The sequence below is a fragment of the Prionailurus viverrinus genome, chromosome C1, assembly GCF_022837055.1.
Source record: "Prionailurus viverrinus isolate Anna chromosome C1, UM_Priviv_1.0, whole genome shotgun sequence".
NCBI classification, from domain to species: Eukaryota; Metazoa; Chordata; class Mammalia; order Carnivora; family Felidae; genus Prionailurus; species Prionailurus viverrinus.
Window position 1 is genome coordinate 61,002,852 of NC_062568.1, and position 27,786 is coordinate 61,030,637.

A 27,786-nucleotide genomic window follows, 5' to 3' on the forward strand; every position below is an offset into this window, starting at 1 on the left:
TCTCCTACTTTAGAAAGCATATCTAGTGTTAATACTATTCTTGATCCCAGTTATATAAACAAATACACTGTTTTTCTTTAGCTAGCTTGAGTTAGGCTCCTGTAACTTGCAATTGATATAGCCATGGTTATTAAAGGCACCTCTTGGTCCCTCCTCTGCTATGACATGGATATTAACTCCCACTACCTCTCCTGAAAGGCATCTGTTTATGAAAAGGAATGCAACATAATGACTTTCCCAGATTTCAGAATGGCTACGGTGCTGTCAGCTCTCATCACTGGCTGAGACATGAAGTATTCTTTTTAAAAATTCCTAAATGGCCACCTCAAATTGACTTCTCCCAGGTAACTTATAAATAGGAGATACAACTATTTGTTTTGAAGATCTGAACAAATACATAAAAAAATCAATTGTTATTTATGTTTTGAAGGAAATATGGATGGACTAATGACAGCTTTTAAAAATACATGTACTTTAAATAATATAATCATGAATAGTACCCATTGATAGGAACTCAGAGAGAGAAAACAAAAGCACACTGAAATCAGTAAACTGGAAGATTCCAGTAAAGAAAATTTAAGGATTAAAATGTGGCTTAAAAAAATCATTTAAGTTTCATGCCAACCTTAATTGTACCAATTATTCATTTTTTGGTTGGAAAAAAATTCAGAGGGTCAAAGAGAAAAGGCTGCCATTATCCATATTTCACTGTTCAGTATTTGCCATTTTACCCAATTATATGCATCAAGGCATTTAGTGTGTAAGATTCCTGTTCAGGAATATTTCTACACTGGAAATATTTGAACTGGACATGAAATCAGACCCCATATGGAACAGGAGTCTGTACTCTAGAGGAAATAACCTTGAGAGACAAGCCCAGACTAAACATCATGGGAATGACCCAGCTTATCTCTTGGAGTACCAGGAGAAGGGTGAAAAGAGAGACTCAAATAAAAAACTGTCAAAAATTCTAATTTGAATTGCTTCCACATAGGACATACATCATTTTGATAGGCCTGGAGAGGGCCAGTCATATGCCTTCCACTAGTCAGTCACGGTGACATAGGACAATCACACTTTTTCTTGGCCAGATTGAGTCATCTGCCCCACTCCAGAGGTAGGGTGGAATTCCTCACACCTTAACATGAACTGAAATAGAAGGATGTTGTTTGCAATAAGAAGTGTATATAAGGACAGATGGTCACATGATGAAGACAATCTCTAAAGGCCCACTATTATAAAGAATCAATATTTTGCCTGATCCTATGAAGGCAGTAATATTTCCAAGTTGGCTTTAAAGTGAGACTAAAAGAAATCATCTAATCAGAGCAAGGACAGAGTAAAGGGAGCAGAACCATTTCATGACAGTCTCCAAAAGTGTTTCACCTTTGAGTGCTCGATCTTTTAAATATTTTATGTACTGAGTTACTATATTTAAAATTAAAAATAAATTATGTATCATTTGAATTATCTTTCTTTTGCCTTTTAAAATAAATTAGGAGAAAATGATGCAAATGTATCTGAATTACATTAGTAGTCCTATGGTAAAGATCTGTAGTTGGTATGTTTTTGTGACTTTTTCTCCTGTGAATTCTGAAAATGTTTTCATTCTGAATAACAAAGAAAACAAATTTCTCATCGAAATATTTAATTTAAAATATTTAAAATATTTAATTAAAATATTAATCAACAGAACATCACTTAAAAATACTTAATTTTTCTATTTCAAATTCAATACAAGCATGATTTAAGTTAATTCATCTTTCCTTAGAGATTATTCCTAATGATTCACATATATTTTGATGTTTTCATTACTAACACTAGAGATGCTATTTGAAAATTTCAATTTGATTGGTACTATTTTGATGTTGTTAATTGTTTTTAATACTTATGTCAGCAATTTGGTTGATATTCTAGGGCTTCACATTCAAAACAGTCCCTCTTCAAGGCATCTATTTTCCATTTAAAAAAACACCTGACATCGATACATCTTTTCTAATGAGAGATTGTGAAAAGCAGAACTTTTCAATGAAAACACTTATTTTGAAAGTAATGATTCTAACATTTCCGGCCTCCTCTTAGGAATTGTTTGTCAGTCCCAGTTTATGAAATATGCATAATCACAATGGTCTTTAAATAATACATAGAATTTGATGCTCGTGGCTGGATTGCACAATATTTTTATGGAAAGATCATAACGAACAATCTTAGACTTGGCAGCTTATTTGAGCTCTGGCTCTACCACTTACTAGGTGCATGTCCCTGGACTGACTACGATTGCAAAGGACCTCATTTTGCTCACATGTAAGATGGAAAGAATAATATTAGGCAACACATTTTTATGCCTACTGAAGATTTTCATAAAAATAAAGTGAGACAATATCTGTGAAAGCATGCTTTATATCTTCAAGGTCTATACAGATTGAAGGCTCTATTGTTGCAGGGATCTTTGCATGACCCTTGAAGTTATGCTTGTCCTAGAATTCCAAAATGCAACAGGGTCAAGAGGTTTGTGAAGCCTGAATTGGGGCATGATGGTTTCACGTAGAATGGAAATGACAGGAAAAGGGATTTGGCTTTGCCACCTCCATGGGGCTTTTTGGCAACTTCAGAAGCTTTGCTAAGGCATGAGTGCTCATAACAATTTTGTAGCACTGGTTGCCTCATTTACTGACAAAGGAACAGCAAGCTGAGGAAGGTAACGGATAGTGACTACACGGATAGTGACTACAGAAGAGAATATATATATTTTTTTTCTGGAGAATTTCATAACTAACTTGGAGGAACTTGAAAGGTTGGAAATTCACAGAGAGAACAAAGAGTACAAGAGAAACATATTGTATTACCGTTCCTTTATTGTATCTTTATCACAAGATTAGTGCCACGTAATTAGTGGTCTTCTAGCAAAGATTGGTATCAAAAGCTAAATATATTTGACAAAATTCTCTGCTCAAAGAGAGATACATAATTGACCTGAAATAACCTAAACTAATGTATTTTCATTATTTTCTCTTTCATAGAATATTTGTTCTATTGATCATTTATTTTTCAGATAGTTTTATATTGGGATATATGATATACATGCAGAATATTTTTGAAAACATAGGCATAAGCAATAACATAAAAATATCTCAAAAATTATAATAAAGATTCAGAAGTATTATTAGCATTTTTATACTATTCTTTCTGGTCCATCTATCTAGTAATCTGTACTTGTGTCATTTATCTATTTATCTATTGGCTTATTAATAAATTTTGTATAGCTAAAATATATTTTAATTTTTTTTACATTTATTTATTTTTGATAGACAGAGAGAGACAGAACACAAGTGGGGGAGGGGCAGAGAGAGAAGGAGACACAGAATCGGAAGCAGGCTCCAGGCTCTGAGCTGTCAGCACAGAGCCTGACGCGAGGCTCGAACTCACAAACCATGAGATCATGACCTGAGCTAAAGTTAGATGCTTAACCAACTGAGCCTCCCAGGCACCCCTAGCTAAAATATATTTTAGATGTGATTTTTTGATACTGCATTTCCTTCTTATAATATTATTTACTCACCATTTTCTAACATCATAGACTCATTTCCTGAAAAGAATAGTTGCTGATGCCCCCAATTAGATATTTGTTAACACTTCACTTACATCAATAGATAGATCGCTCAGACAGAAAGTCAATAAAGAAATATCAGCCTTAAATAACACACCAGACCAGATAAACTTAGCATATACTTATATAATATTCCAGCCAAAAGCAAGAGAAATACACATTCTTCTCGAGTGCACGTGGAATATATTCTGAGATAGATCATATGTTAGGCCATAATAAATTTAAGAGAAATGAAATCATATTAACTACAGATATGACCACAATAGTACAAAGCTAGAAATTAATTACATGAGGAAAACTGGAAAATTCTCAAATATGTGGAGATTTAACAATATGCTACTAAACAACCAATGAGTACAAGAATTAAAAGAGAAATAAAAAATACCTTGAGACAAATTAAAACGGGAATGTAATGTAACAAAATTTACAGGATGCACTAAAAGCAGTTCTAAGAAGGAAGTTCATAGTTAACAATTCCTAACTTAAGAAACAAGATAGTCCTCAAGCTAATGTAATGCCTCAAAGAATAGGAAAGTAAGAACAAATGAATCCCAGGAATAAATCTAACCAAAGAGGTAACAGATCTTTACTCTGAAAACTACAGAACATTTATGAAAGATATTGAAGGGGACACAAAGAAATGGAAAAGCATTCCATGCTCATGGACTGACAGAACACGCATTGTGAAATGTTTATATTACCCAAAGCAATCTACATATTTAATGCAATCCCCATTAAAATACCATTAGCATTTTTCACAGAGCTAGAACAAACAATCCTAAAATTTGTATGGAACCACAAAAGACCCTGAAGAGCCAAAGCAATCCTAAAAAAGAAAAACAAAGCTAGAGGATCACAATTACAGATTTCAAGGTATATTATAAAGCTGTAGTCATCAAGACAGTATGAGACTACAGAAAAACAGACACATAGATCAATGGAACAGAATAGAAAACCCAGAGATAGACACACAACTATATGGTCAACTAATTTTTGACAGAGCAGGAAAGAATAACCAATGGAAAAAAGACAGTCTTGGATTGACTGAGTGGCTCAGTAAGTTGAGAGTCTGACTCCTGATTTCAGCTCAGGTTGTGATCCCAGGGTCATGGGATTGAGCCCTGCATCGGTCTCCATGCTGAGCAAGGAGCCTGCTTGGGATTCTCTCTCACTCTGCCTCTGTCCCTCTCTCCAACTCACATATTCTCTCTAAAATTAAAAAAAAAGACAGTCTCTTCAACAAATGGTATTGGGAATACTGGATAGCAACAGGCTGAAGAATGAAACTGGATCACTTTCTTACACCATATACAAAAATCAATTCAAAATGGATGAATGACCTAACTGTGAAACAGGAAACCATCAAAATCCTAGAGGAGAAAACAGGCAACAACCTCTTTGACATCAGTCAGAGCAACTTCTTAAGACATGTCTCTGGAGGCAAGGAAACAAAAGATAAAGGAACTATCAGACTTTAAAAATAAAAAAGCTTCTGGACAGTGAAAGAAACAATCAATGAAACTCAAAGGCAGCCTATGAAAGGTAGAAGGTATTTGCAAATGACATAACTGATAAAGGATTAGTATCCAAAATCTATAAAGACCTTATCAAACTCAACACCCAAAAAACCACAAATAACCTAGTTAAAAAATGGCAGAAGATATGAACAGACATTTTTTTTCTAAAGAAGACATCTAGATAGCTAACAGACACATGAAAAGATGCTCAACATCACTCATCATCAGGAAAATACAAATCAAAACTATGGTGAGATACCACCTCACACCTGTCAAAATGGCTAAAATTAACAACACAAGAAACAACAGATATTTGCAAGGATGTGGAGAAAGGGAAACCTTCTTCCACTGTTGGTGAGAATGCAAACTGGTGTAGCCACTCTGGAGAATAATATGGTGGTTTCTCAAAAAGTTAAAAATAGAACTACCCTATGATCCAGCAATTTCACTAATAGGTATTTACCCAAAGGATGCAGAAATAAAGATTCAAAGGGAGTACATGCAGCCCAATGTTTATAGCTGCATTATCAACAATAACCAAACTATTCAGAGAACCCAAATGTCCATCAACTGATGAATGGACAATGAATATGTGGTGTGTGTGTGTGTGTGTGTGTGTGTACACATATATATATGTCACTCAGCAATCAAAAAGAATTAAATTAGGCTATTTGCAACATTATGGATCAAACCAAAGTGTATTTTGCTAAGTGAAATGGTCAGAGAAACACAAATACCATATAATTTCACTCATATGTGGAATTTAAGAAACAAAACAAAAAGGGGCGCCTGGGTGGCTCAGTTGGTTAAGCGTCTGACTTCGGCTCGGGTCACGATCTCACAGCTTGTGAGTTTGAGCCCCATGTCGGGCTCTGTGCTGACAGCTCAGAGCCTGGAGCCTCTTCAGATTCTGTGTCTTTCTCTCTCTCTCTGCCCCTCCCCTGCTTACACTCTTTTTTTCTCAAAAATAAATGAACATTAAAAAAAGTTTTTTTTAAAGAAACAAAACAAATGAACAGTGGAAAAAAAGAGGGAAACAAAACCATGAGAAACTCTTAAAGATAGAGAACAAACTGAGGGTTGATGGAAGAAGGTATGTGGGGGATGACCTAGATGGGTGATGGGTATTAAGAAGGGCAAATGTTATGGTGAGCCCTGGGTGTTGTATGTAAGTGATGAATCACTGAATTCTATGCCTGAAACCAATTTTGCACTGTATTTTAACTAACTAGAATTTAAATAAAATTTTGAAAAAAATAGAAACAAATAGAAATTGAAAAAAATAAAAGTAGCAAGAGAAAATAGTTATATACGAAGGAAATTCCATAAGGCTAATGACTGATTTTTCAGCAGAAACATTGCAGGCCAGAAGGGACTAGCATGATATATTAAAAGTGCTGAAAGAAGAAAAAAAATGCAGCCAAGAATATTCTGTACAACAGGGCTATCATTCAGAATAGGAGAGATAAAGAGTTACCTAAACAAAAGTTAAAAGAACTCATCACCAATACACCAGCTTTACAAGAGACGTTAAATGGGACTCTTTAGGTGGAAAGATAAGACCATAAGGAGCACGAAAAGTAAGAAGTACAAAAGTAGTAAAACTAAGGATATTTATAAAAATCATTCAAGGGATTCACAACATAAAAGGATGTAAAGTATGACACCATATACTTAAAACGTAGTGGGGCAGAGGGAGAAGAGTAAAATTTTAGTGGTTTTAGAATGGGTTGATACTTAAGAAACCATTAACTTAACATAGACTGCTATATGCATAAGACGCTATGTGTAAACCACAAATAACCACAAATAAGAAAACAGTAATATATATGCAAAAAAAAATAAATGAAATGGAATCCAAGTATATCACTACTTGGATAAGCCAGCAATGAGAGAGGAGAACAAGAGAAGAAACAATAGAGTTGAACTACAGAAATAACCATAAAACAAGTAACAAAATGGCAATAAGTACATATCTATCAACAATTACTTTGAATGTAAATGGACTAAATGCTCCAATCAAAAGGCATGGTGTGATAGAATGGATAAAAAGCAAGACACATATGTATGCTGCCTACTAGAGACTCATTTCAGACTAAGTCACATGCAGATTGAAAGGGAAGGTATAGAAAAGTATGTATCATGAAAATGGAAGTGAATAGAAAGCTGGGGTAGCAATACTTGTATCGAATAAAATAAACTTTAAAACGTAGTGTGTAAAAAGAGACAAAGAAAAATACTATATAATCATATAGGGAATAATCCAACAAGAAGATATAATAATTGTAAACATTTATGCACCCAACATGAAAGCAGCCAAATACATAAAACAACTAAAAACAGATAGTAATACAATAATAGTAGGGGATTTTAACACCCTATGTATGTCAATAGATCATCCAAACAGAAAATTAACAAGGAAATAGTGGCTTTGAATGACACATTGGACCAGATGAATCTAATAGATATATTTAAAACATTCCATTCTAAAACAATGGAATACACATTCTTTTCAAGTACACATAGATCCTTCTCCAGAATAAATCACATGTCAGGCCACAAAAGAAGTCTCAGCAAATTAAAAAATATTGCAGTCATGCAATGTATCATTTCTGACCACAATGCTATGAAATTAGAAATCAACCACAAGAGGGGCATCTGAGTGGCTCAGTTGGTTAAGCCTCCAACTTTGGCTCAGATCATGATCTCATGGTTCATGGGTTTGAGCCCTGTGTCAGGCTCTGTGCTGACCGCTTGGAGCCTACTTCAGATTTTGTGTCGCCTTTTCTCTCTGCCCCTCCCCCACTCGTAATCTGTCTCTCTGTCTCTCTCAAAAATAAATAAACATTAAAAAAATTAAAAAAAGAGAAATCAATCACAAGAAAATATCTGGAAATACCACAGATACATGGAGGTTAAATAACATGCTACCAAACAATGAATGAATCAATGAAGAAATCAAAAAAGAAATTAAAAACTACATGGAGACAAATGAAAATGAAATGATAACAATCTAAAATCGTTGGGATGCAGCAAAAGTGGTTCTAAGAGGGAAGTTTATAGCAATACAGACATACCTCAAGAAACAAGAAAAATCTCAAATAAACAATTTAGGTGACACTTAAAGGATCTAGAAAAAGAACAGTGAAAGCCCAAAACCAGTAGAAGGAAGGAAATAATAAAGATGAGAGGATAAAAAAATTGGAGACAAACAAAAAATGGAATAGATCAATGAAACTAGGAGCTGGTTCTTTGAAAAGATCAACAAAATTGATAAACCTTTAGCTAGACTTATGAAAATAAAAAAGAGAAAGAGAAGATATAAATAAAATCAGAAATGAAAGTGGAGAGATAACTGACTCCACAGAAATACAAAATATTGTAAGAGCAACCAACTGGACAACCTAGAAGAATTGGATAAATTCCTAGAAACATTTAATTTTCCAAAAGTGAAGCAGGAAGAAATAGAAATAGAAAGAACAGACTGATTACCAGCAATAAAATCAAATCAGTTAATGAAAAACTCTCAAAAAAAAAAGACCAAAACCAGATGGCTTCACAGGTAAATCCTACCAGACATTTAAAGAAGAGTTAATATCTATTCTTCTCAAACTATTCCATAAAATAGAAGGGGAAGGAAAGCTTCCACATTCATTCTATGAGCCCTGCATTAAGATATGAACAGACATTTCTCTAGAGAAGACATACAGATGCCCAATAGACCCATGGAAAGATGCTCAACATCACTAATGATGACGGAAATGCAAATTGAAACAATGAGATATCATCTCACACCTGTCACAATGGCTAAAATAAAAAAAACACAAGAATGTTGTTGGTGTTGGTGAGGATATGGAGAAAAAGGAACCCTTAGGCACTATTGGTAGGAATGTAAACTGATGCAGCCACTGTGGAAAACATTATGTAATTTCCTCAAGAAATTGAAAAACAATTACCATATGATCCACTAATTCCATTACTAAGTATTTAGCCAAAGAAAAAAACCACAAATTTAAAAATATATATGTACCCCTACGCTTAGTGCAGTATTATTTACAATAGCCTAATTATTGAAGCTATCCAAGTGTCTGTCAACAGATGAGTGGGAAAGGGAATGTGTATACATACCCACATACAAGATGGGGTATTACTCAGCCATTAAAGCAGAATGACATCTTGCCATTTACAACAGCATGAATGAATCTAGAGGGCATTATGCTAAGTGAAATAAGTCAGAGAAAGACAAATATTATATGATTTCACTCATGTGGAATTTAAGAAATGAAACAAAGAAAAAAAAGAGACAAACCGAAAAACAGACTCTTATCGTAGAGAACAAACTGATGGTTACCAAGACAAGGGGAATGGGGAATGTGTGAAATAGATGAAAAGGATTAAGAGTACACTTACTGTGACAAGCAATGAGTAATGTATAAAACTGATGAATCACTATATTGTATACCTGAAACTAATATAACACTGTACATTAATTATACTGGAATTAAGGAATTAAGATTTAAAAATAAAATTAAAAATAAGAAGTAAATAACTAGAGATGTTTTATATTAAACAATTGAAAAATTCAATATTTTAAGTACCAGTTCTCCCTAAATTGGTATATAGTTTTAATGTATATTATTTAAAATCCCAGAAGAGGTGTATGTTTGTATATGCAAACAAAATGATACTATAAACTTAAATAAACACACAAAAAATATTAGTATAGCCAAGACAATTTTGAAGAAGATGATGAACTAAGTTGAGTAAGCTTACCAGGTTCTCTATTTATTATAAATTACAATAATGAAGACAGTGTGATATTGGTGTATGGAGAAACAAATAGACAAAAGGAATGGAAAAGTGAGTCAAAAAATAGATACACATATAGAGGGTAACTTTGTACTATGATACTTCAGTGTGTGTTAGGGTCAGAAATGGCCCTTTCAACTCATGATGCTGCAGCAAACAGATATCCATGGGGAAAAGAAGTCTTGATGTCTACCTCATACCATATTCAAAAAAATAATTCAAATTGAACCATGGATGCAAAAGTGAAAATAATGAAGCTTCTAGAAGAAAATATAGGAATATCATCATAACAGTAGTCAAATATTTCGGAAACAGAATAAATTAAGCATTTATAGATGAAACTTCACTAAAATAAAGTACTTTTGGTGAGCAAAAGACACAAGAATTCAAACATGCAAAGAACAAACAGAAAGATGGTAATCTGACAAATGGCTTGTCTAGCATACATGAAAAAAATCCTACATAGCAAGAAAAATACAAAAGAAGTAACCAATTTAAAATGATAGGAAGAAGACCTAAGCCAACAAAGTATACAAAGCATATAAAATAAGATATCCATATGTCAAATAAACATTGACAAGTTGGTCAACGTCATTGCAGTCACCAGGGAACTGCAAATAAAACCACAATTAGAGGACTATACATCTACCAGAATGATTAACATGAATAAAACTGACAGACATAAATAATGGCAAGAATACTGAATAACTAAAGCTCTCATATATTGATAGTGGAAATATAAATTAGTTCAATCACTTTGGAGAACTGTTTGGCTAAATCTACTAAAGATAAATATAAGCCAGCAATTGTGCCAGCATTTCCACTCCTATCCAAGAGAAATAATGCATATATCTACCAAAATTCATGTGTAAAAACATTCATAGCAGTTTTAATAAAAAAAACTTAGTCAAAAAGTGAAAACAACTCAAATGTATACCAACAGGAGAATGCACAAACAAATCGCACAATACTTATACAACAGAATACAACTCAGCCATAAAAACATACAAACTATTACTATATGCAGCAGCATGGACAAAGCTTGGAAAATTTTGTAGAGGGAAAAAAGCAGACACAAAAGAATATATACTGTATAATTCCATTTATATAAAGTTTAAGAACATGGAAATCGAATATATTTAGATAGAAATCAGAAAAATCATGAACTCTGGGGAGGGTGTTCTGAACTGCTAAGGAGCATGAGGGAAGCTCTTGAGGTGAAATCTTGGTCTAAGAGGTGCTTAAATGGGTGAATGGAAACATACGCATGCAAAAATCAACCAAGATGTATACCTGAAATGTATATACTTTACACAGATTAACCACATAAAGATAAACACATACACCAATGGTAAAACCTTGTGCATTCATGTCTGTCTCCAAATCTCACTGCATTACAATTACAAGTACCAGGATCTTTACTTAGTCTTCATATTAGTATCTAAACTTATTTGACCTGAACTAGTCCTATTTCTTTGTTCAAAAAAATTTTTTTCATCATTCTACTGTTTCTAAACTTTTAGCTAGTGAACATTTAAACAAAGCCAGACCATAAACTCACTGAATTTATGACATGGTATTATGACTTGCTTTTCCCTCCCTGGCAAAGAAGCATTGCATCATATTTTGATCTGCACTGTGCCCTACTACTTAAATCCATTCTGGCTTCTGGGATTAGCAATCATTTTGTCCATTCTTTCTACTTAAAACCCCCTAAAATTGAAGTCTTAGAATATAGGTAACCAGTACAAAGTAACCCAGTATTCTGCCCTTAAAAGATTTACTAATATCCACAACTCATTCTGACTTGTCTCTTTTTGAACAGTAAGGTTCTGAGATAATACAACTTTGTTTATAATGTCTGGAGTGGAAGAAAGGAGAACAGTAGTAGTTTAAGAAAAGCAGAAGAGTTTCTACAGCGACGTTAGGGGGATCATCACTTTAGAGATATGGACACTAACATTTGGAAGTTAAAATGAATTACTAATATCATCAGGAAGTTATATTAATATTAGTCAAAAAAGTGTATGTATATACTATTTTCCATGTTTCTAAATAAAAAAAAATTATCCAAACAACAATACACACAAGGTTACCTTCATGCAATCAGGTATCTTCATCTCAAAATTATTTCAATATTGGCATATATCAATAATTAAATTACTCCTTCAACAATTTATTGCACACCTATTATGTACCTTCCACAAACTAACTGAAATATATGCTATAAGTAGAAAACCGGGACATTTGCAGTTGACTTCCATTCTCAGTAGAAATATAGTATTAGCAAGGACAATAAAAAAGAAAAGTCTTTTGTAATCAATACCCTTTTTCAGGAGGGTTGCTTATTACAAGTGTGAGGGAGGAAGGGAATCTAGCCAAATACCAGATTCAAGACTAGTGGTAAATGATGTGTTTTGTGTTGTGGTCAGATTGCCCATACTTTGGAAATATGCCCTATGAGAAACTGTTTGGTGCCATTATGCATCAAATAAATGGAGTCACCTAATATTAAACATGATATAGATCTTACCCGTATTGCAGATGCATCATCCAGATATGGAAAATATCCATTAGCAGCACACACAAAAATAGGCTCTAGCATAACAGCTTGGAAACAATATTCTGAAGAATGAAGAACTTGGATCTAAAGGAAAATACACGTCAGTGGTTCTCAATCTTAGCTATACATTGTTATCACTTGGGCATTCTTAAATTGCAATAATTCTCCATATCCCAACAACTAATTATTATAATTAAGTTTGATCTTGAGTGAGGACTAGATATTTCTGTATATTTAAAATTATTTTCTATGCCAGCCCTGAGAATCATTTATTCATGTGAAAAAAATGAATACAAATATTTAAAGTAACTAAAGAAGTCATCTGAAGGAAGAAACCAAATGTGAGAAGAAAAGAAACAATGATGCACATCTTCAAATATGTCTAAAACACCATTTCATTCTAGAAATCAGTATGAACAGCACAAGAAATCAAATAACAAATATGTAATGATAAATTGTGGTTTAAAAATTGTCAAATGTAGAATAAAACAGTGAAGAACACCCACAAGAGCACTGGTTTCAAGAAAGAAGTAGCCAGAAATATTCTTCAATAGTATTTCAACAATAATCACCATAAGTTAATGACACTATAATAAAACAATATAAAGACTCAATCACATTAATACTCCAATAATCCCACAATCTTTAATAATGAGCAGCTGTTGATCTAAAAAGGGAAGCAAATACGGGCTAATTGAAGTTTTTGACTAGTTTTTCAAAGGTACCTTAGAAAGTCAAATTTAGATTTCTGAGATAATCTTTGCATGTCAGAATTCTTATCAATGTAACTGGATGTTTGAAGACAGCAAATAAACGGGCCAGGATCTCCCAAATGCTATATTAGTAAGAACCACAGCTCTTACTTCTCAAGAAGATATATTCTAGTAGAAAATATGTATTATTTAGTCTAATTATAGACTTACAGAGCAGTGGTTCTCAACTGTTAGCACACATCAGAATGACCTGGAGGGTTTGTTAAAACAGATTGCTTATCCCTCCCGAGAGTTCCTGATTTAGTAAGTCTTGCACAGGATCCTCCCAACTTTGTATTTCTAATAAGTTCATATTTGATGCTGACACTGGTTCTTTTTAAGAATCACTGGTGCAGAGAATTTACAAAGGCCTTATGGTGATCTCTAGTATTTGAGAACTGGAGAAACTTTCTCCACTGTCTGTTACACTGAATACTGGAAATTCTAAGGAACTTCCATTATTCTAATTCCATAATTCTAAGGAACTTGTGATAATAAAATAGTCCAAAGGTGAGTCCCTCATGGACATTTGCTTCATGCTGATCATCCAGAGAAGCCCTCCTTCATGAATAGCTCTACTGATTGTAACCATTTTTGGCTAGAAGATGAGAGGTGAGGAATGTTCACTACCATTCTATTCCACCAGTTGTTTCTATTTCTTGTGTAAATAGGATGTATGAGTTAAACCCTTTGGGGAAATAAGTTTTCAAAAGGCCATTTTAATTCCATGAGGGAATTGGGACCAAGGGCATCCAAGTTTTTAAATGACAGCAGTGGTCTTGGATTAACTTCTCTCACAGTGATTTTCCCTTCTCTGGGACAGGTTCCACATTAGGGGAATGGATTCCTGATAGCCATGCTCTTATTTGACTTTCCTCCTAGCCACATTTGATCAGTCCTGCAGTAGACATTTAATCAAAGTCAGACCAGGAAACATTTTCTAGATTTTTAAGGGAAATTATGAATCAGTATTTCTTGGTGGGAGATATAAAATGTAAAACTCAGCTGCTGAGCGAAGGAGGTTGTGTTTCCCAGCATGATCATGATGAATGGGATAGATGTCATATTCACCAGCATGTGGTGGAAGATGGTTCACACTGATGCAGAATTGAACTAATATTACTGGGAAGGAAAAATATATGGGTAGAAAAGGAGCGAAAATGAGAGAGAAAGGGTCCTAGCAGAGTTCAGTGTTCTATTTAGAGTAGTTCATGATGTTCAACTGAATACCTTGCCATCCTATTAGCCGATGGTTTAACTTTCGCTGTGCACCAATTTGCTTAGTTTTTTTTTAATTAGTTGTTATTACTTGCAATTTAATTTGAGAGTCTCTTCTTGCTATTAAGCTTAAGTCAAGAGGATGCTACTTGAAAAAAGACAGCCATTGAAGTTAAAGCTCTTACAGACAGTGAGAAGAAGAAAGGTAACAGGTAAACGGAGTAGTAGATGTTTATTCCTCTTTCCTCTACCTACGATAAAGCCTATGGGTGAGTGTAAGATGTGTGAGGGAAAACCCAACAGCAGAAGGCTCATTCTTGATCCATATTTAAAGATTTCAGAGAATACTTTTGGGTACTGTGTACCAACTTGATGCACATCAAACAAGATAAGGAGTAGAACATATGGTCATGTACAGAAGGCTTTGGCTAGCACTCCTGAACTTCCCTTAGTTCCAATGGGATATAAATACTTAGTCAAAAGCCAACAGAATTACCATGTGGCTACTGTAATGAGAAAAACATCACCCTTTCACAGAGAGTGGAGTTCTGGCCCTGGGGCCTGGATGAAAGATACTCAGGTATCTGTGATCAACACAATCTGAGGGGGAAAGTGGGCTCAAGAAAAGAGATATGGCTACTGCTTCCCTTGAGCATTATTTCAGCCAAAAGTATGAAGTGCAAAGTGATCAAGCATAGTATATGGCATCAGAGGCCAGTAGGCCACCTGCAATCAGGGAAAATTGGACTATTTTCCTGGAGAACAGAGAAGCAAGCACGATAAATTTCTCTGCTCCCTCTAGAGCAGACACAATCTTGAAAAGAAGTTGAGAAGGGAATTGGAGAATTAAAAAAATGAGAGGACAGAGTACGAATTCTTACATTATCAGAGCAGGATATGTGGGGTTTTTAAAATTTTTTTTTTTAATGTTTATTTATTTATTTTTTTTTTTTTTAAATTTTTTTTTCAACGTTTATTTATTTTGGGGACAGAGAGAGACAGAGCATGAACGGGGGAGGGGCAGAGAGAGAGGGAGACACAGAATCGGAAACAGGCTCCAGGCTCCGAGCCATCAGCCCAGAGCCCGATGCGGGGCTCGAACTGACGGACCGCGAGATCGTGACCTGGCTGAAGTCGGACGCTTAACCGACTGCGCCACCCAGGCGCCCCTAATGTTTATTTATTTTTGAGACAGGGAGAGACAGCATGAATGGGGGAGGATCAGAAAGAGAGGGAGACACAGAATCTGAAACAGGTTCCAGGCTCTGAGCTGTCAGCACAGAGCCCGACGCGGGGCTCAAACTCACGGACTGCGAGATCATGACCTGAGCTGAAGTCGGACGCCCAACCGACTGAGCCACCCAGGCGCCCAGAGCAGGATATGTTTTAACAAACAGGTCTAAAATTAAGTTCTCTCACCTTTAGTCTACTTCCTTTCCCAATAACCAGTAGATAGGGATTTGGGATAAAGACTACATCAGTTATAGAGATTTAAAGAAGATACATTTTTCTCTGTATATCTGAATGTAAAGTGACCAGAAATCTAATTGTTGTTGTTCTGTCCCTAATTTGCTGGCTTATGATAAGCTCTTCATGATCTTTATCATTGTTTACTTTGAAACACAGATTGTTATGATAATCCAATGAATCCTTTTATGTAAGGCTCAATCTCTTCTGGATAAATTATCAGTTTCATTAGCTTCCTCTTCTCTCTTTCACTTTGATGGTATTAAGTGTATAGAAAAGGATCTGTCTTACAAAATCTCCTGTCAGAGCAAAATCCTTAGGCACAGTTATGCCTTGGCTACTGGTCACTGGGTCAGTTCCCCCGACCACCGGGGGTTGGTGTAATACAAATTCATGTCCTTCTCAAGAGCTCAGTGGTGCTTGTAGCCGATGACAGTTGAGTTTGTCTCCTTATACTTCCCTCTGTGACTTTCACGCCACATTTTTGCATTCCAAATTTTCTTCTTTCCATCCTCACTGGGGTCTGAGGAATGGCCAACTTTTCTTTAACTTCTATTTTATACACTTCTACTCTATAACAATAAACCAATGGCTTTTCTGCTATAAGAGAAGGAATAGTTTCTCTGTAAGAGAACTCTGCGGTAATTCTTCTAGACTCAGACCTTGATATACTAAAGGCAGAGCCAAAAATTTTTTTCTATAAATTCTCTTTAATAGTTTCATTTTTGCATGTCAGAACTGGATTTTTAAAAAGCCTTCATTTAACATGCTTTAAAATTTCTGATTTCCTCTATAGCTAGATGAAAGCTAAGGTTCAGCTAGTAAAAATATATTAGAAAAGATAAAAGCAAAAAGCACATTTATGGTTTGAAATGTGATCTTTATCATTATGGTAGGCAAAATAATGTACTCTAAGACCATGTGTTAATCCCTAGAACCTGTGAAAATGGCACAGGTGAATCAGGCTGCATGACAGAGGGGAATCAAGGGTGCAGATGGAATTAAGGTTGCTAATCAGATGACCTTAAAATAGAGAGACTATCCTGGATAACCTGGGTTGTCCCGATGTAAGAAGAGTTCTTAGAATTGGAAAGGTGGGCAGAAGAGGAGGTCACAGTGATGCTCTGTGAAAAAGACTCAAACCATTGTTGCTGGCTTTAAGGATGAAGGAAAGGGCCTTGAGCCCAGGAACATGATCCACTTCTAGAGACTAAGAAAGGCAAAGAAACTCTCTTAGAGCCTCCAACAAGTAATGTAGCATGCCAACACTTTGATTTTATCCCAATAAGACTCATGTAAGACTTCTGACCTGTAGAACTATAAGATAATAATTTCTTTATTGTTTAAGCCACTAATTTTAGGGGAGTTTGTTATAGCAGCAATTAGAAACTAATACCATTATTTAAATTGGAAATTGGCTTGAAAACCTAACATGATGCTCATCTTAACTCCCAGTTGCCATTTCTTTTCCCTGTTGTTACCACTCTGATCATTTCCATAATTATTACTTGTAAGCCTTAGATCTAAAGTCTTTAGCAGTGAAAAGAAACAAAAAAATAAAATATTAGTTTTTCTATTTGAAAATAACTCTAGGAAAATAACAGAGTAGGAACACATTTCAAACTAATGGCAAACATGAATCTTTTAAAATTATATTCTCGACTGTGAGCCATGCTCCACTTTGCCTCCTATTGCCAGGAACAACTGAGAGTTAACTATTTAAAATGAACCATGTTCTCAAGGTTTTGAGCTATTGTTGACTATATTATGACTGGTGCACTCTGCTGGGTCAGTGGACAGCTGCCGTTTTATTTATTTGTAGACTCCTGTGCTACATTTTATGCATGAAAAACATTGTGCAAGGCTGAGGTTTCCTCTGCTCTGTAGTCTGTCCACTGAGTAAATTCTTGGGCAATGAGATTGTATTTCTTTGGCAGGAAGTAAACATTCAAGATAACTCATGTCAGGAAAAAATTCTGCACAAAGCTTGAATAGTGAAATGATGTTGACTGAAAATGTGACTGTTCTGTCATATGTAACACTAGTGTTAATGTGGATCTAGAAGAAAAAGAGTTACCACTAAGGAAGAAGATTTTGTTATGTAAGGCAGAGTGACAGGATGTTTGCTATAAAAGCAAAGATTATTACAGTTGGTCTCTTGCTCCTTTTTTTAAATGTTTATTTATTTTTGAGAGAGAGAGAGAGAGAGAGAGAGAGAGAGAGAGAGAGAGAGAGAGAAGCTCAAGAGGGGAAGGGCCAGAGAGAGAGGGAGACACAGAATTTGAAGCAGGCTCCAGGCTTCGAGCTGTCAGCACAGAGCCCGATGCGGGGCTTGAACTCACAGACCGTGAGATGATGACCTGAGCTGAAGTCAGATGCTTAACTGACTGAGCCACCCAGGCGCCCCTGTTGCTCCTTTTGAATACCACAGTAAAACAGACTCTAGTGCTCAAAGACTCTTTAAAATGTTTTTTTAATGTTTATTTATTTTTGAAAGAGAGAGAGAGAGAGAGAGAGAGAGGAGCTCAAGAGGGGAAGGGCCAGAGAGAGAGGGAGACAGAATCTGAAGCAGGCTCCAGGCTCCAAGCTGTCAGCACAGAGCCCCACGCGGGGCTCCAACTCAGGAACCGTGAGATAGTGACCTGAAGAGAAGTCGGACACTCAACCGTCTGAGCCATCCAGATGCCCCTCAAAGACTCTTTTTAATAGCAATGATGAAAAATGATAGGCAGCAGCAGATTGGAATCGTAGCTATTCTATTCTATTCTATTCTATTCTATTCTATTCTATTCTTATTCTATTCTATTTATTAATGTTTATTTTTGACAGAGAGGGAGAGAGACAGTCCATGAGCAGGGGAGGGGCAGAGAGAGAGGGAGACACCAATCTTAAGCAGGCTCCAGGCTCTGAGCTGTCAGCATACAGCCTGACATGGGACTCAAATTCACAGACTGTGAGACCATGACCTGAGCCAAAGTTTGACGCTTAACTCACTGAGCCATACACACACCATGATAGATTATTTTTTGTTGTCATAATAACGGATGAAGGTAGGTAGGGCAGGAAAAACCCTTTATAAAGAAATTTGAGAACTATTTGTTGATATGAAATGAGCAAATACATAACCCCCAAATAAATGGATATTAGAAGAGTGCTCCAGAAAACCAAATAAGCTCAGGTAATTGTCCTTCAGATTTTATATATGTAATTGTCAAAGGCACAGGATTGTTTCAAAGTGTATTGGTTCATTCAACAAACATAAACTGCATGCTTTCCCTGTACCTTTCACCCTGCTAGCCACTGGGACACCATGTTAAATGTTGACATGTTCTCTCCCCATGAGAACACTGGGGGAGGTATTAGACATATACATAAATATTTTTGGTGTGAATATCGGGAAATGTATTTATTTAAAAATAGCCAGTTGTAGAAAGTTAGTTGGTTATTGTACTTGGAACAGCTATTAAATCCCAATAGATGAGAAATTTAAATTATGCTAGAAACTAAAAGCAATATAAATCTGGTGTCCTTTTTGATGGCAATTTCCAGAACATACCTAAAAATAGAAAAGGTAATATTCCTGAATGCATGTCTGGTCATCTAGTAATTACAGAAGCTTGAAGAATGTGTAATCTAAAAAAGTAAAATTCTAACTTAGAAACAGACTTAAATCGCTCAGTGAAAACTGTATAAACCTTTTATACTAAAGCGTTAAATGCCTAATATCAAGCTGTCCCTCAGATGTTTCACAGAACAATACTGAATGTAGGCTGACAGCTGTCTAACTGCAGAGTTAATAAGATTTTTGATAAATATAGCTACTACCTATTATATGTGAAAGTACAGTCTATACTCCCTTTAATATAGAGAAAAATACATGTAGTAGAGCTGGCCTAACACAAGGTATTGAGGAACAGAAAAGAGGAGTTTTATATACAACTATATATACAACTATTGTCGTTGTAATAATACTTAATATTAAAAAAAAGACTAAAAACTTCATTTTCTGATCAAGAGGTAAAATATAAACTATTTTTGCCTTTGTTTTAAGGATAAAATAAATCAATGTTTAAATGTTAGCTCTATGGAATCCTCAATAATTTCTGAATTTATATGATTCATTTAAATTTAAATCAAACAGTGATCTTATTCTCTCATCACTCTTTAACTTGGTATCATAAATCACAATTAAGATCAAAAGTGATCTACAGATTCAATGAAATATCTATCAAAATTTCAATGGCATGTTTGACAGAAATAAAACCTAAAATTTGTATGGAACGACAAAAAACTGCAAATAACAAAAACAATCTTGAGAAAGAAGAACAAAACTGGAGGCATCACACTTCCTGAGTTTAAACTATACTATAAAAGGGGTGCCTGAGTGGCTTGAGTGTCCGACTAAAAGTGGTTGAGTGTCCGACTTCGGCTCAGGTCATGATCTCACAGTTCCTGAGTTTAAGCCCTGCATCAGGCTCTGTGCTGATGGCTCAGAGCCTGGAGTCTGCTTCATATTCTGGGTCTCCATCTTTTTCTGCCCCTCTTCCACTTATGCTCTGTCTCTCTCTCAAAAAATAAACATTAAAAAAACAATTAAAAAAACTATATTATAAAGCTATGGTAATCAAAATGGTATGGTACTAGCATAAAAACAGACATATAGATTAATGGAACAAAATAAAAAGCCCAGAAATAATCTCATGCATACATAGTCAATTAATTTTTGGCAAAGAAGTCATGAATATACATTTGGAAAAGGAGAGTATTGGGAAATAAATAGTGTTGGGAAAATTGGATTGCCTTGTGTAAAAGAAAAAAACTGGACCCCTATCTTACATCATACATAAAAATCAACTCAAAGGGGATTAAAGACTTGAATGTAAAGCCTGAAACCATAAAACACCTTGAAGGATACCTAGGGAGTAAACTCCTTGGCATTGGTTTTGCAATGATTTTTTGGGTTTGACACCAAAAGCAAAGGCAATGAAAGCAAAATTAAACAAGTGGGGCCTCATGAAACTAAAAAGCTTCTCTGCAAAGGAAACCATAAACAAAATGAAAAGTCAACCTACTGAGTGGGAGAAAATATTTTCAAACCATACATTTAATTAGGGTTAATATTTAAAATATACAAGGAACTCACACAATTCAATAGCAAAAAAAAAAAAACAATAAAAACACAAACAAGGAATTTGAATAGACTTCTTTCCAAAGAAGACATACAAATGGCCAACAGATACAAGAAAAGGTGCTCAACATCACTAATCATTAGAAATCATCAGAAAAATGCAAATCAAAACCACAACGAAATATCAACTTATATCTGGTAGAATGAGTATTATCAAAAATACAAGAGATAACCAATGCTATCAAGGATATGGAGAAAAGTGAACTCTTACACTGTGTTGGCAGAAATATAAACAAGTACAGCCCTTGTGGACAACAGCATGGAGGTTCCTCAAGAAATTAAAACTAGAATTACTATATGATCCAGCAATTCCAATTCTGGGTATATGTCCAAAGGAAGTAAAACTATTATTTTGAAGACATATCTGTACTATCATGTTCATTGATGGCATCATTATTCACAATGGCCAAGGTATGGAAACAATCTAAGTGGCCATCAATGGATAAACAAAACAAGAAAATATGTCGTGTGTGTGTGTGCGTGTGTGTGTGTGTGTGTGTGTGTGTGTGTGTGATAAAATTATTTACTTTTAAAAGAAGGAAGTCATCTGTGGCAACATGGATGAATTTTGAGGGCATTATGCTAAGTGAAATACGCCAGACAGAAACAGACAAATACTCCATGATATCACATATATGTGAAATCTTAAAAAACAACAATACCATCAACAAAACAAAACAACTTCACAGAAACAGTAAAAAGTGGTTGCCAAGGCTGGGGTTGGAGAAAATAAGGAGAGACTAGTAAAAGAGTACAAGTTTTCAGTTATAAAATGAATAAAGTCTGATGATCTAACATTTGACATGTTGACTGTAGTTGATAACAGTGTATTGCATAATTGAAATTTGCTGAGAGAACTTAAGTGCTCTCTCACACACAGAAAGGGTAAATATGTAAGGTGATGGGTGTGTTAATTAACTTGCTGGGGGGAATCCTTTCACAATATATACATATATCAAATCAAGGTGTACACTTTAAATATCTTAAAGTTTTGTTTGTAAATTATACTTCAGCAAAACTGGGAAAAAATGTGTTTTGGAGCTGGATGCTGAGAAACAGAATTGGATGTGTGTGGGCTGGCTGGTTGGAGTGGGTTGGAGGAAAGGTTATGTTCTGTTATTTGGAATCCTATGAAAAGGGTTCTAGCAGCAGAAAACACTTAGGAAGCCTCTTATCCTTCCACCCTGGTCCTTAACCTGCTTGTAATGATAGAGAAGACAATTGTCATGCGAAGGAAGGGGCTGTGCGCAAGCATAATCAGTCAAAAACAAAACTAAAAATTAGTCTGTGTATGCTTGTGATTGGAGTTGTAATTGAAAATAATTTTAAAAAAATAGTAGTAAAAAACACGAAAATGACACATTTGATATCTATCTATGCAAATAAAGCTGCTCCAAGGCCTTGGTTTTGAAGCCAGAAAAAGCAAAGCCTCACAAAGGACATATTATGTCAGCACCACAGGGTACTAACAGTTCTGAAAAGTATGAACTGCACTCAAGAAAGATAATAAAAATGCTGGATGGAACCCACAGTTGTCAAATCTTCTACCTTCCTAGCCCTCGTACTTACTGCAACACTTGAACAAAAAACAGTCAATGATATCTGCCTCTGTCATAGTTGCTGTCACTCCTGAGTGGGTCTACTAATGTATTCCTGATATATCTACAACAAAAGGAGGGCATAAAACCACAAAACAACAATTTTTAAAATATCTACAAAGGAAGATACTCAAATATATTGTCTGACCTACCCAGCACAGATTTCTTAATTAATGACCAACCTTTTTTGGAGGGAGGGATGGTTTTGTAGCATCTGTCTTTCCTTAGTCAGGACGTGCTGAGTCATATCATGCCCTTGTCATGCATAGGTTTGGCCTTGACTCTTCCTAAGTCACTCAGGACTCACCTCCTACTGCTAAGTTGTGTCCTGAGCCCTCAAGATTAGACAGAGCCTGTCATTTCCCACAGTAACAAATGGAAAATATTCTGTGTTGCTTCAAAGGGCAAAACCTTGCTCAAAATGTGGATGTTCCAATAAGATACATTCTACTCAACGTGAGGATTAACCTTCTAAGAAAGAGAGCCATCTGACAATAGAAAGAACTGTTTTGCAGAAGCATGAACTCTTGAAACTGGAAGTATTTAAAGGAAAGCTGGGCTGCCATCTGCCTGGGATATAGGATGGATTCCAACCTTGGAGGGAGCTTGACTCAATGACATCTCCCTCCCTCAATGAGGGCAGTTTTCTCCTTTAAGATTCTTACCATTCTATGTCAGTCACTTTAATTGCCATATCTTTATGGAAATGGATTGTCTCTGGTTTTTAATGATTAGCTATTTTGGAACCACATTTGCTAGTTAAAGTCCATATAATCTTCTCATGCTGGGAGAAGACTTATTAGTGCTATTCAAGTTGGAACTGGAATAATTTCTTTAGAGGAATTTATACTTTTTAATTTCTACATTTGGAAATGCATCTCTCAGTAGAAAATGATGAATGGGAAAGATCTCATTAGATATATTCTATTGAAGCATTTTCTGAGCAATATGCCAAAAAACTCCAGGGAGAACTCTGGGAAAATATGCTGCTTTGGAGAAGGTGTTTATGGTAAACTGATTTTAACTTTCCAGTTACTTTTACCTTTCAAGCATTAAAAACCATTTGGTGTAGATTTATTTTTGCTTATACAGCATCTATACTCTAGCTACCACTTCTAAGTTATTATTAGTGGCATTACAAGAAAATAGGATCTGTGCTTCTTAGCATTGCTTTCTTCCTTCATTTCTATCCCCTCATTCTCTTTGAAATGATAGGAATGTTACCTACTTTTCTTTTAGCAGCAAAGAAACTCAGATGCTGAACGTTCTTGGGGACCAAAACTTTGGCTTTATTCAATGATGAGGAATAAGAAAGAAAATATGATGATATGGCACAACTATATCTATAAATGTTTCATTTAGAGTATTAGAAACCATTTCAACTTAGGTATACATATTATAAACCTCTTTTCCTTTCTCCCAGAAAAGAAAGGAAAAGAAACGAATAGAAAAGAAAAGAAAAAAAAGAAAAAAACTAGTTTTCTAGTTGGCTTATTTTTAATTGTGTATGTGGTGGGATGCAGTATATATTTATTATTTATTCTGAGTCTTGCATCTGTTGAGTTTATTATCTTCTGTTTTATGAGGCAATCTTGAAATATTAGGGAAAAGGGGAATTTGGACATTAGCATAAGATAAAACTTTTTGCTGGCCAAAAATATCTTTCAATTCCTTGGTGGCATACACAAAAAGAACCTCAATACCTAAGAGTCTTTATATGCTCATCACTGAATTTTTGATGTACAGCTGAAAGAAGATGCAGAATATATTTTCAGACTTTTATTTATGGCTTAAATATTTTATAATTTAAAAAGAGTAGATAATAACTGATTATTACTTACATTTTCTAGAGTAGAAAACGGGTCAAACAACAATCACAATACATTCTGAAGGAGCTTCCTGAGCTGGTGGTGACCATGGGTCAGGTGTAGGTGAGCATCATGAGGTAGGCTCTACCATGAGTCTATGTAACACAGAGATGGACACACCTTCTAACTGCATATTCAGGCCACTGTCTACTAATGCACCAGAAAAATGGAGTAAATATGAATCATGAGGCAGTTTATCCTTTGGGAGGCTGGCAGACATAGCTTGATGTCAAAGTAACATCAGACTAAAAAAAGTTCAATAAAAGAGCAATAATCTTTTTCTATCTATTTATTGCACAATTTCACTAGTGTTATCTATTAGGCATAAAGAGTGTAAGATAGGATGTCCAACCTAAAGAAGCTGGCTCATAGCCAGTAACAAAAGTGCTTAGGCTGGAATGACCACATGTAAGGGACAGGGGACATCAGATTATCAAACCCCTGCCATAAAATGAGCAGAAGGAATACAACTATTGGCAGTGTAGGCTAGAAAGTTGCTATAAGGTTACCTTTGTGCTGAGTCATGAGGATGGACTGCTAATGCAGATGGCCTGGATGGTAGACAGTGAAAGAGCCAGCTCTTTTTAACAACAGTTCTTTATCCACCCATTCCCAAGATACTTAATTAAAACCCACCATGTGTTTGGCACTCTGTTAAAAACCATGGAGGAAAAGAAAAGAAAGAGACCAAAGAACCTGCTTATAGACCTGAAAGGGGCCCAAGACAACACCACTGGAGAAATGTCTGCATGAAACCAAAAGCTAGAAGGAAGGAGACTTTTAAAATGTTTTTATTAAATAATAAAACCCAACAAACTTGCTTGAGAAGCTTCTTTTGGGTCATATGTAGGCTTACAACTGGTCCCAATAGCATGCTCAGCATTCACTGCAACTAAATCCCTGTAAGCAGATTCATGTTGCACTGTCTTCTCTATCCTTGGCACTGTGGCTTGGGTAGGTTCTAATAATACAGTGTCTCTGAGCATTTAGGGGCAAAATGAAAAAGAGAAAGGCATTCTCCACCTGAGGCATTTGTATGAAGTGGGAAGGCAGAGAGATAGACTGGAGTAAGCAGGAGGAACTCCAGAACACTTAGAAGCTACTCAGAGAATTTCAGATGGAGAAAGTGGAGCCCTATAGACTAGCAACTAGAGCATACTGCCCAATAGAAATTTCTTTGATGATGGAAATGCTTTGTACTGTGCTGTCTGATACAGTAGCTGCTAGCCACATGTAGCTATTAAGAACTTGAAATATGGCTATTGTGACAAAGGAAATGAATTTTTAATTTAATTTCACTTTAATTAAAATTTAAAGTAACCACATGTGGCCTGTGACCCCATAATTGATAATGCAGCACTATAGAACAGAATGCATATACATAACATATGTAAGTATATGATATGGTACATGGGTCCACAGCTGTAGGAATTAGAGTGTCTGTGATTGTGTTACTGGGATCAAACCTCAACAAAAGGGGTTTACTCTAGAAAGACTAAGATAATAAAAAGGAAGGTCTTTGGTTCCTTCGGCCCAATTCCAATGTGTGTGTGTGGTTTCCCACATCCACAAGCAACTTCTGGGACACTGGCTGGGTATCCTATAAGTCAACTCAATTCTTACACTATATATCTAGAGACAGCATCAGATCCCACAGGTTAAGGGTTCAGTCTACAAGACTGCCACCTCCTCCCCCCAGCCCCCATTTCAGATGTCAATCATAAGACCTGGTTGCTACCTGTACTTCTGACTGGCTATAAATCAGAGGTTCCCATGACCCTCTCCTTTCTTTGGTTCAATTAATTTGTTAGAACAGCTCACAGGACACAAAGAAAGATATTACTTACTAGAGTACTGGTTTATTATAAAAGGATTTAACTCAGGAACAGCCAGACGGAAGAGATACATAGGGCAAGGAATGTGGGAAGGGACATAAAGCTTCCATGCACCAACCAAAGGCTCTCTGAATCCCTTACTTTTGGGTTTGTATGGAGGTTTCATTACATAATCATGATTGGTTAAATCACTGGCCACTGGTAACTGATTCCACCTCTAGACCCTCCCCCTAAATTGGTATGGGAGTATTTAAACTTCTAACCCTCTAATCACATGATTGGCTCCCCCACCAACCACCTCCCAACCTGAGATTACCTAAGGGCTTTCCAAAAAGTCACTTCATTGACTTAGCACAAAAGCTATCTTTATCATTCTTCTCATGGGAAATCCCAAGGGTTTTAAGAGATTTGTGCCCCAGGGTCAAAGATCAAATGCATATTTCTTATTATAAATCACAGTATCACAGCAGGTATGGTAATAACTCAGGTATGACGTAATAAGGGATAGGTGGTAAATGAAAAGTGAAAAGAGAAATTGAAAAATGGGGGGGGTAGAAGGCAGTTGAGCAAGATCAATTAAACTACCAGAGAGGGCTCTCCATCATTGCACACAAGGTGTTGCCATTGTAAATATATGGGCTTTGGGTAAGAAGTTGATTTTCGTGGAGGATAATGATCTCAGACTAATGCATTCTGAAGTAGTTGAAGAATGTGTAGGTAGAAGTTCTCAGAACAAGTTGAAAGTTTGCAAACAGAATTTAGGTAAAAGAGTAAAATTTGGGATAAATAAGGTGGTGTTACCTACATAGAGTCAAAAATAGATACCACAGAAATAGCAGACTGAATTTCAGTGACTGTAGCAGGAAGAAATTCACAGGATTAAAAAGAAGCATTCAAAACAGATAAAGCAGATTACAGTCTTGTTTATTAAATTCAATTGTTTTTGCTCAGTCTTGAGCTTCTATTTCCCTCCTCTCTGATTGCCTCTCTGCTGCTAGAGCAGCTTTTAGGTTTCAAAAATTCTCAGGGTTAAACTTTTTCTCTAGATTTTGATTGGGTGAACTGGAGAATTAATTTTGCCTTCTAATGAGTATTAAACTTCAAAGTTTTTTTTTTCTCTTTAAAAAAAGTATTTCTCTCTTTTCCTTCAAATATATCTAAATATCTTTATTTGGGTCAAATTATACTATATTAATCTCTGCTTCCACTCCCAGTCCCTAAAAGAAGAAAGAAATAAGTTAAATATAACACTTATCCTTCCTACCAAATAAGCCACCATGATTGTTTTCACTTCTTTGTAAAGCTCCTTGTTAATGTGGAAGTTATTTTGCACACAGTTAAATGTTCATTAAAGTAGAAAATTC

General features: G+C 35.5%; 1 protein-coding gene across 26 annotated transcripts in view; it reads right to left on the minus strand.

The window, feature by feature from the left end:
* XIRP2 (xin actin binding repeat containing 2) overlaps nt 1-27,786 on the minus strand; it is a 698,239-nt gene that overhangs the window by 272,011 nt on the left and 398,442 nt on the right. For 24 of the 26 annotated variants that reach the window (XM_047872633.1, XM_047872623.1, XM_047872621.1 and 21 more), the window contains one exon: nt 12,467-12,580. The exons of the other annotated variants lie outside the window; for them this stretch is intronic. In XM_047872633.1, the coding sequence (XP_047728589.1) occupies nt 12,467-12,580 (114 nt within the window). The remainder of the gene's footprint in view (nt 1-12,466; nt 12,581-27,786) is intronic. 26 annotated transcript variants of the gene reach the window in all.